The sequence below is a fragment of the Agrilus planipennis genome, unplaced genomic scaffold, assembly GCF_000699045.2.
Source record: "Agrilus planipennis isolate EAB-ADULT unplaced genomic scaffold, Apla_2.0 scaffold131, whole genome shotgun sequence".
NCBI classification, from domain to species: domain Eukaryota; kingdom Metazoa; phylum Arthropoda; class Insecta; order Coleoptera; family Buprestidae; genus Agrilus; species Agrilus planipennis.
The window spans coordinates 167,664-179,058 of NW_020439549.1; the positions used below are offsets into that span (position 1 = coordinate 167,664).

General features: G+C 34.6%; 1 protein-coding gene across 4 annotated transcripts in view; it reads right to left on the reverse strand.

Annotated features, from left to right (window-relative positions):
- LOC108738350 (trace amine-associated receptor 6-like) overlaps window positions 1-11,395 on the reverse strand; it is a 178,677-nt gene that overhangs the window by 63,402 nt on the left and 103,880 nt on the right. For 3 of the 4 annotated variants that reach the window (XM_018471741.1, XM_025979360.1, XM_025979359.1), the window contains exons 3-4: window positions 10,697-10,791; window positions 10,332-10,371 (exon numbers count right to left, since the gene is read on the reverse strand). In XM_018471741.1, coding sequence (XP_018327243.1) covers window positions 10,332-10,371; window positions 10,697-10,791 — 135 coding nt within the window. The remainder of the gene's footprint in view (window positions 1-10,331; window positions 10,372-10,696; window positions 10,792-11,395) is intronic. The other variant, XM_018471738.2, reaches the window with a different exon arrangement.

Genomic DNA, 11,395 nt, shown 5'->3' on the forward strand with positions numbered 1-11,395 from the left:
AAAATAAAAGATTTTGATCGCTGAACCGAAAAGAACTTATGATACAGAACAAACGTGGTTTTTCCTTTTCGTATTCCCAACGAAATATCGGTTTACGGAATTTATATTGTATTACGTAGACTACACGCTCTTATTGACTTGAAACATCACATGAGTACGAATCCTGTATGACTTCACATACTAATGATATGATGATATTTTTGGTACATTTTACATTTAGATCAATCTCACAGGTTAATTAAATACCTTAATTTATAAACAAATATATTTCACCTTGACCGTACTAAAGATTAAAAGATATTCACAGAGAAAAAAATCTTAGAAAAATTAGTATGCTCGTCATGTATTCGCAAAATTCAATATTAGTCTAATAATTTTTGCTTCATAAACTTTACCGAAAAGAACATGAATCTTTACTGTGCTTGCATGCTTTTTTTAAAAGATTTTTCTCTCCATGGTACTTGACAGGTATGTGAAGATCCACCAAATCCTTTCAACGTTTTAAACGACAATTAATACTCTTTTCTACCTTTTCCAAAGTTGGTTTCCTTAACAATCGAACTGCAAACAAACACATACTAAATTTTGTTCATTTTTAAATTAGCGGCCCTCTTTTAGTTAAATCATTTTATACAACAACAATAAATGATAATAAAAATCATTCTCCAATTTAATAAAACAGACCTTGCTGAGCAGACACGTATTTCGGAAATCTGACGATAGTTATATGTTCGTTTAGTAAACTTATCATCTGTTGTGGTAAATTGTAAAGTCTCCTTTTTAATTTAAGACCCACATACCTAATGTATGTGTTTTCTTACATTTTGGAATCTTAATATTATTATTATTATTTATTTGGCTCAACGGGTATGCACCCTTTTTTTTACAATTATTACAAGGATATAAGAGTTAAGCTTAAATAAAGTCTTTTTTTGTGGTAATTAGGGGTGAGTCTTCCTTTTAGTTTTTAATTAATATTTACCACAGTCTCCTCTTTCTACTTTTACTATACTTAATATTGTAATTATACGTTTTGAAGACCGATTTTAAGGGAAACTTAAAAGCATTTTCGCAAAAAGCGGGTAAAATCTTCGATAAATAATCAATTCCCATGATAGACGAACTACGTATTTAGGTTCCATGATATTTAATCCCCCGACAAACAATTTCCGACAAAATATCCCCAAGACGAAAAAAACTCAGACAAAATATCCCGACAACGAAATATTGACTAACAAAATAAAAAACTGTAGCAAATTAAGAGAAAGCATGTATATTTATTGAATAAAATATAACATATTATGAGAATAATGCATATTTTGTGTGAGTTCTTTGTCTTGGGGATATTCTGTATGGGGATGTTTTGTACGAGGAAATTTTGTTAGGGATTTTTTGTCGGGGATATTTAATTTCTGTTGAGACACCCTGCACAATGGCTACAAAGTGTGACTAAGACGTGGAACTTATTATAATGCATACCTGTACAGTTTGCAAAACTAAAAACGAATTTTTCATTTTTAAACCCTTCATTGAGTACAATAATTGTGTTAGCTTTCACAATGAACACCTGAATGGTTTTGCTTGTCTTCCAAGAAAATTGGAAATAAAATGGAATAATCAAGAAGCACTGGGTAATTTATTCAGTGGAAGTTCCACACTCTGTCTAGAATTCTGTATTTCATTATCAACTTCCGAACTGAACTTTGAATAAGGAATGAAATTAGTTGGGAAAAAAGCCTGCGATTCAACGTTCTAAATCACGATTAGCTAATTTTTTACATTTATGTATCTACTGCTTATTTGACTCTTTCGAATTGATGCAAAAATTCCACAGAAAGTTAAAATCGCTTTCAGAATTTCACAGTTCCGTTCCTTTCATTTCTTATTTTTTTTTTGTGCTGAACGGATACAGCTCGAACTGTTTAACTTCCTGCAAGCTTGACAGGAAAAGGACGATTTGTTAACTACCCGGCATGGCGTAAACCTGTGCAGGAATTGTAAAGGAATGTCGAATTAATTCCTGGCACAGACGTGGGCGTCACACAGTGTCAGATAATCAAAGAAGATATAAAGCAAATTAAGTACCTACTCAAAGAGAATTACAATTTCCTCATTTTTGCTTCGATTCCACTTTAAATATTCATTAAGTTTATACCGTTACGTACAATTAATATTTACTGGCTTGCATCAGTTACAAAAACAAAAGAAACCGGTCCAATGTGCTGTGTGTTACCATTATGTACTACAAACCGATCCACTTTCGTTGTTTGTGAAATTTCATCTAATTGTAATTAAAATACAGTGTTATAACCAGGAAGCCACGAACAAAAGTACTTGAAATAAAACACGCGTGACTTACACAATTTCAATTGTGGCTTCTTAATATTATTATAAATTAAATTACACTAAAGGAAGAGAAGCTCCTACAGTTCAATTAGTGCGTCAAGAAACAAGTTTTCTCCTACTTACATCATCCCCTAGATCTAGATCATAACGAATATGTGCAAAAATGTATACCTAAGAAACTTGATTCTTGTGACTCTTGAAGAAACTGAAGCGTGCAGAAACGTATGTCAATTGGACAAAAAAATTGTGGAAATTACAACTGTTTAGAAACTAGAAAGTCATATATCCCCGTAGGAAAAATTTCCATTGAATTTCATTTCATAATTTATATTTGTTTTCGTCGAAAAACCTCATCTTGATTAAAAAGATTTAATTACCACTAACAATAATAATTAAAGCTAAAAAGTAAAGAATTGACACTAAGATTTTCATTGGATTCAGGAATGGAAGTTCCAATGGAATGCAATGGAAATCCCAGTGAGTTCGAGAATGGGATTTCCACTAGAATTCTAGTGGAAATTCCATTCATCCCATTGGCAATTCTCCATTTATTACCATTAATTATTATTAGTGGTAATTAAATGGCATTTTTTTAATGGAAATGGAATGGAAATTTTTCCTACGGGATCCCTGACTGTTTGCCAACAGTAAGCTAATCTAAGTTTTGCCCTGCTCCTGTTCATAATTATATCAAAGTGTTAGTAAAGAAAAAATCCGGAAATTGGTTGCTTTCTAATCCACCTTGATGTAGGTACAATATAATGGGCTCACTCTTTCTTCAACCATCACAAGCAAATATGGTTTAAATCTAATGCATGATTAATAATAATTACATGATAGGTCTTACGTTTATGGTATACTAGTACGTAATCCCCAGGGCGCGAGTTCCTACTCAAGCTCTCTCACTGTTTTGTGGATAATTTAGGAGTTCTAGGGATATCAAGTCTAAGAAAGGGACAAAGTATGTTTTCCAATAAACTAAGTTCCTGCAAACTTCAGATAATTTGGTACGCAACAAAGATTTATTACAAATGTTACCATTAATAATAAACTCTGAGTAATTGCAGATTTACATTTCTATTAATAGTTTTGCAATAGAATTATTGAAAAATTGTGAAGTGAATTGATTGACATTTCAATTTTATTTCCTACTAACTAATGATAAATGTGAAATATTTCCAATTAAATGGCACTAGCCTTCCAAGTGTTTCGAACCATTTATCATACTAACTATTCATCATGTTTATTTAACGATTACAGAAATGACGTTTACATGTATACAATCAATCACTAACACAGGGAGAATGGCAAAATTATCGTGACGTAATGTATGAAGGGGTAGTATGTAAGGGATAGAAAGTTAATTTCAGTTTAATGTTTAATATTAAAATGTTAACCTCTTCAAGAACATTTTCATATACTGATAATCAAATATTTGATGTTTTTTTAACGGTTGCTTTATCTATAATTCCTTGAGGAAGTTATTATACTAGATCATTGTAACTGTCGAAGATAATTATTTGTAATACCTATACAGGGTTTGTCCGGAAAGTAATAGGACTGATTTCCTTCCGCCGCGACTGTACTTCAGAGTGCGCACCGACTGAATTCGGTAGAGGGCATTCCTAGCTAACGAACGAGCGGCTGGTGAGTTGTCTCCGAGCACCTGGAGAGTCAGAACAGGCTTTTTCGCGCGACGTGTTTCTGTGAGTGGTGCAAGCCGAAAATGCAGCGTTCGTTAGAGCAGAGGTACGCGATTAAATTCTGTGTGAAACTCGGTAAATCTGCGACAGAGACGTTTGAAATGATCAAGCAGGCTTACCCAGATGTTGCTTTAGCAAGAAGTGGTGTGTTTCGGTGGCACCAGGCCTTTTCAGAGGGCCGGGAAGAGGTGAAGACCGTGCTGTTTTTTTTTTTTTAAGTTTTGAACTCAGACCGTCAACTAAGTATTCGTTTAATTGCCCAGATATTAAATTTACCAAAATCTGTGGTTCATGACATTGTGACGGAGCATTTGAGCATGCGCAAGGTGTGCGCAAGATGGTCCCAAAAGTGCTCACTGACGACCAGAAATTGTGGCGAGTGGAAGTGTGCCAAGAAAATTTAAACATGTGTGAAACCTCCAATTTGTGAATAACGTAATCACAGGTGAGGAGTCATGGATCTTTGAGTATGATCCCAAGACAAAGAGGCAATCTTCCGAGTGGCACACGCCGGCGTCTCCTCGCCCAAAAAAGGGAAGAATGAGCAAATCCAAAGTGAAAACGATGCTCATTGTCTTTTTTGACATGAAAGGCATCGTCCACCATGAATTTGTTCCTCCTGGACAAACCGTCAACGCCAAGTTTTACGTAGACTCAAACGAAGGGTCAATTGGGTCCGACAAGACATCGCAGCCGACTGCAAGTTGCACCACGACAACGCCCCAGCTCACACAGCCTTTCTTGTGGACAGCCACCTGACCAAGACCGGCATCCCAACGCTTCCACAGCCGCCCTACAGCCCAGATGTGGCCTCCCGGGACTTTTTTTGTTTGCTCGCCTGAAAAGGCCGATGAAAGGCAAGCATTTTGAGACGACAGAGGGGATCCAAGCAGCATGCACCGCGGCTCTTAAGGCTATTCCGGAGAATGCCTTTCGTGACGCCTTCATTGCTTGGAAATCGCGCTGGTAGCGCTGCATCGACGCAGAAGGAGCCTATTTTGAAAGTTTTTAAAGAATTGTAACGATCGGCTCAATAAATTTTTTTAAATCGACTCAGTCCTATTACTTTCCGGACAAACTCTGGTATACATAGGTCACATCGTTCGCATCGTTTCGAGAGTCATGTCGTTCTCTTCTCCAGAACGTCTGAAATTACATATTTCATCAGGAAGAGAGCGACATGACTATCGAAACATCAAGTATTTTAAACAACCGACGGCACAAACGGCCCGAATGTAACCCGACTATCCCTATTAATATCTGCTTATCCTGTAGATATTGGCGAATAGCGTCATTACGAGAGATTGCTGTATTTCTCTCGAGAAATTACAAATGCCAATTGTATGGTAACACTCATGAGAGCTGATAAGTTTGAGATTGCGGGACATCATAACTTCATATCACTGACACCGTTTTCTGTATGTAAGTAATTCAATTCCGGTAGAGTTATTGGCTCACGAGGTGGTCGAATCAGCAAGCAGCTTCCTGATGAATTATAGATCGCCAACCGCGGCATTGAAAAGTGAATTATTATGACGAGGAATGTCGGGAAGACAGTTTCATTTTTAAAATACATCCTTGATAATTCACCAAACAACAGAAGTAATGTAATATATTTGATTGATTTTCTATAGGTATTTTATGGAAATCAATATAGATTTGTAAATAAAATTAGACCAATTTGTATCCGGCCAACTTCACCGGTCAACAAACATCAGTTTAGAATAAGTGTGAATGTATTAGAATGTTCTTCAATGTTTGTAACGCTGCCCTCAGCAAGAATTCTCTTGAATTTTAGAAAATACCACAAATGGCGCGGTAAACGCCATCTGTAGCACGATGGTACATTTTAGGATTACGTATGCTTCAACAAGGTCCACTATCTATCTAATACAGACCACTTCGAATTATTTAATTCTCTTGAATGTCTAGGATTGCGCTCAGGTGGGACGTCCTGATTCATAAGAGTCAAGAACGTTCTGGAATGTTCAAGAACCATTATGTATAAGTGGTGTGTGTGGATGGCTTTTGCCACTGTAATAGGGCATTTTACAAAATGTTCTAAAAATTGTTGAAGGTTTGTCCAGTAAAACTGCCGTTCGGCTTCCAAACATTCGTGTAGAATAAGTGAGAATGTACCTATTAGAATGCTCTTTAATGTTATTAGGGTAATCTTCAGTTAGAATATTCTCGAATATGTAGGTCTGTCTTGAAGTAGAATCTTCTAGAGTGAACTAGACCGGAAAAATAGAGAACGTTCTCGAATGATCGAGGATCATTGTATATGAGTAGTGTGGATGACTTTTGACACTGTAATAGGGCATTTTACAAAATGCTCTAAAAATTGTAGAAGGTGTATCTAGATTGTTGTGTGGTAATAAAACTGCGGGTAGGCTACCAAACTCTCGATTAGAATAAGTGAGGATGTACTTAGAATGTTTATAGGGTAGTCCTCAGTAAGAATGTTCTTGAATATCTAATTCTGTCTTGAAGTAGAATCTTTTAGAGTAAATGGACTGGTAAAATAGAGAACGTTCACGAATGGTCGAAGAGTTGGGTTCTTATACTAAATGAAGTCATTTTCATAATGTTTGAAATTTCCCGTATCAGAAATGTTTACAGTCTGATATGCCAGGTTTAGAATAATAAGTGGGAATGTAAACCCAGATAAACGCGTTGTCGTTACATAGTAATTATTAAAAGAAGTTAAAATTTTTCAGTAAAAGTTTTTGTTTTGTTACAAATACAAAACAGAATCCATAACAATTTAATTGTTCTACTACAATACGTTGAAAATTTTGAAAAAAACGAATAACAAATACTACCACATTAGTCCCACGAAAGGATTGAATCTCCTCATCGGGTTTGTTAATGCGGCATTCTTCTCTCTTCTTATGTAATTTAATTCTGACGCTTAAGTGCGTACACCTCGGGCGATTAAATGATATATCCGTGAAAATTCGTTCGCTTAAATTTCCTTTTGAGAATGAACTTCTTAGGCAAGTAAGTGATGCCTGAGTGAAAGCATCCGTCGTCCTTTGTCTCCAAAATTTCATTCCGGTCTTTTGGCGGAGCTTCTCGTGCGATAGCCTAACATTACGTTGGAATTTAAGTAAAACTCATGAGTTCCGGATTTCCATAAGCCGACTACCGATAGCTGAGGTGTAAGCCAGCCAGAAATTCCGTTGCAATATTCATTCGAATAGTGCAAATTCGACGATAGAACAATTGAATGTGTGGGTAAATATGTTTGCAGCAACTTAAGTGATCTCTCAGTTGTCTTAAACTGGAAAACTATATGTATGTACTTTCTGCAATGGATATACAAAGTGTCGTAAGAAATAATTTCAGACAGAAGCAGAGAGAGCTTTAGGAGTAAAAATTTATAAATAGGCTTTGAAATACAAGAAAAAAATGTCGATAATTCTCTATATAAGCTTAATAAACATATAGTTTTAATGATTTTTAATATATAATTTGTTAATTTGCCATCATCATCATAAGGTCATCAGTCATAAGACTGGTTAGACACGTACCTCCACTGTTTCCTATCCTGAGCTAAACTTCGCATTTCCATAAAACTAGAACAGCCCACATCCTTAACTATTTGCGAAGAGTAATCTAATCTAGGTCTACCTCTACCCCTCCTAACTCCTGTTTCTGTCTCTAATATGTCTCTGACTAGACCTTCATGTCTGAGAAGGTGGCCTACCAACCTATCTCGCCCATTTTTTTTTATTGACTTCCATAGGGTCCTCTGTTCTCCTATTCTTTCCAATACCTCTTCATTTCTAACCTTTTCTACCCACGATGTCCTCATCATCCGCCTATAACACCACATTTCGAACGCTTCTAACCTTTTCTTTTCCGCCGCACCCACTGTCCATGTTTCGCACCCGTACAAGGCCGTGCTCCAAACATACACCTTTAACAACCTTTTTCGAATTTCTAAATTAATCGTTCGCGAGCATAGAAGTGACTTCTTTTTATTAAAGGCGACACGACCCTGCGCTATCCTCTGCTTTATATCCCTACTACTCCTTCCATCCTGACTTATCTGACTTCCTAGGTATCTAAAATCAGCCACATCTTCTAAATTTTCGTCTCCTACCGTTATATTCGCTCTTTCCCAACTTTTTCTTCCCTTGCATACCAGTATTTTAGTTTTACATTTATTTATTTTCATACAGTACTGATCTGTCAGTACCGCTTCCATTTTATTTAAAGCTATCTCTAGGTCTGTTAATTTGTAAGAAAATAATTTTTGGAAAATGTTAATATCACTGATGTTTAATTGGCTCAAGATGATATTTTAAAACTGTTCATCAATCATGTAATGGATTGCATTATTCAATTCGATATTAATTAGAATTATTTTGTACGAAGGCGTCACTCATTTTTTGACTTTTGTAGACACTTTTATTATTTGACTTTACAAATGCATGTTTAGTATTTATACAATTTGTAATGCAAATATGTGAATTCGACTTGGACGAAATTCATTTACTTTTATAATTAATTTCATTTATTTATGGAAACTTCCATTATAATAAAACTTGAATGGAGGGATTTGTGATCTGTTTTCTCACAAGTTTATTCCAAATTAGTTTCTCCCCTCTTATACAAAATTATCTTGCCAGATAAAATAAACATCACGGGAAGAGGCGTTTGTTTTGAATTTGAAGCAGTTACAAAAGTCGTCGTGAGCTTCTTTACCTTTTATTACCACAGTACGGCACCTTAACAGCCATTGAGAAAATAATGTGAGGATATGGTATATAAAATATTACCTCCATCAACCGAAAACAGTCTAAAACGGTCCTGTGATGTTTGATATTTTTTTCTTAATGTCAAAATGAATCATATAACGAAACGGTAAAAACCCTTCTGTGTTTTTAGGGTTGAAAAATATGTACAATCGTGTAGCAAATTACAGTTGAAAACAGTTCTTTTTTAATAGGGTTTGCTAAGGAAATGGAGCTAAAATCCTTATAGAAGCTATTCGAATGTATTAACTGTCAAAATAATCAGTTAATTACTTTACGTTTCCTTAATGACACATGATCCCTCGCAATAACAATTTTACATCCTGTATAGTTACAGAACAACGCATTATAAATGAATTTTACACCTTAGGGTAGGTACTACGCCTACTTACGGAGAGCTCAAAAATGGTTGGTAAGTACGAAGTATTTGAAATAGAATGAAATGCAATTCGGGTTTATACAAAATATAAAAACTGCTATATACAGCAAAGAGGTCAGTGGGGTGGTAGGTACTCTCCCTCATATCATTTCACTGATAATATCCTAAAATGTGGCATCGTGCTGCAGATGGCGTTTACTGCGCCATTTGTAGTATTTTCTAAAACGCACTGTTAAGACAGCAGGTAAAAGTTGGTCTGTGTTCTGTCGGAGCTGTCTGCGACGCGCTGATGAGATCCAAAAAGATCGAAATAGCGATCCGCAGTTTCAACAGAACAGACCACTTCGAATTATTTTATAAAGGGATACTTGTTTAAACTTTCTGGAATAATCATAGGAAACGTTTCCTTTTAGGAGGAATGAAGTCTTTTTGGGAGGAAAGTTTTAAATACTCATATATATACTTAATGAAAGTATTGCATAGGATTGGGTGAAAAAATCGGTAAAGTTTTATTTTCTTGTTGGGCATTTTAAAACAGGAAATAGAATTGCTGTCAGGCATACTTTTACATTAAAATTTACCTAAATGGTTCGATCACTGAACCGTTTTCATTTATATTTCTCGGACCATTGTTTTTCTATATTTGTTTGTATCTTCCATTCATTCGCACACTTTTTTTCGCTATAAACTTTAAGCTTCTTTAAAATACACAATAAAATATGTCAAAATTGTAATTTAGATGTTACTGTTATGCGTATTACATACAAATCTATTTTACTAAAAGCTTAACAATGTATACGAGTGTTAAGGGGATATAGAACTATAGAAGTAATTGCTTTACTTTATATTTGTCGTTTTCAATTTTATGAGTCTTGATACATGAAAAGCCTCTTCACTTGAATCATATTGTGCTTAAACTGTGGGTTAAATTTCTATTTACATCTCTTTACTCTGTTTCTTGTTTACGAAAAGTAATCACATCAATTTATTTTAAATTTTCCAACATTATCAATATGAACATTTCGTAATAAAAATATTTCGTTGTAAGAATACGTACTGGGCTCTATTTATCTAAGAAATAAAAAGTCTTAAGAACAAAAGCTATCTAAACACATGGAAAATGCTTAAAGTACTTACCCGAAGAAAAGTAAGTGCTTTCTCTTTTTCTTCCAAATATCTGTAAAAGAAAAAAATAACGCATTTTATATAGGAAACAGAAAGTAGATACACTATTATGTTCTTAAAACTAAAACGAGTACAGACACACTTCAAAAATAACTAAAATAGGAAGGCAGCTTCAAGAAAAATTAGTATCAACTTTCTATATGTGTAGTTCGCGGTTGAACCAAAGATGTTAAAAAGACAGGTAACAGTGGAAATTCTATTAATCACTCATTTAATAAATATGATTAGGTTGAATTGCAAAACTATGGGCATTTTGATATTAGATCAATTTGATTGAGTATGATGAATTAATGTGTAATGTATAATAATAATCTTACTTTTCCAAACGTTTCGCCGTTCTTTGCTGACGGCTTCTTCAGTGGTGAATCGTAACTGATCAGCACCTGACCAGTCGAAACGAAAGTAGGAAATCCTGCATAACAAACGATATTGTGGGACTAACAGAAAAAAGGCAGAAATAACAAAAACAAGACAGAGGAAATAGATTAAAAAAGATATAAGGCGATAAAGTTGAAAATAACTAGGAAGCGTAGGACAGCTAAGGAACAGTAGATTGAAGTAGAAGAAAAGTTTGAAGTAGATAAAACGGATGAGGATTATGATTTAATTAAAGGAAAAAATTAAATTTATATAACTTTTTCTGGTGAGCGTAGGTGTATCAGATGTTTTAGACATCAGAATAAATTTTAAAAGAAATTATTTCTTTATTTCGTGAATCAAGTTTTTATGAAAGTCGATTAAAACAAAACGAAGGGAAGATCTACAGTGTTGACTGAACTTTCTTGAAGCATAAAAAAAATAATTGGTTATTAAACCTTATGAAATTGGGTATGCTTCAGGAAAAGGTCAAAGGAGTCACGGGTGCAAAACATTAGATAGGTACATACACAGCTTGTTCAAAACTTATTTATTATTAATTATAATATCAATCATAAATAAAAACAAATATTATTTTTCAATGAAAAGAAGTCACTTATATGTTAATGAACGGCTAATTTAGAAATTTGAAAAAGATT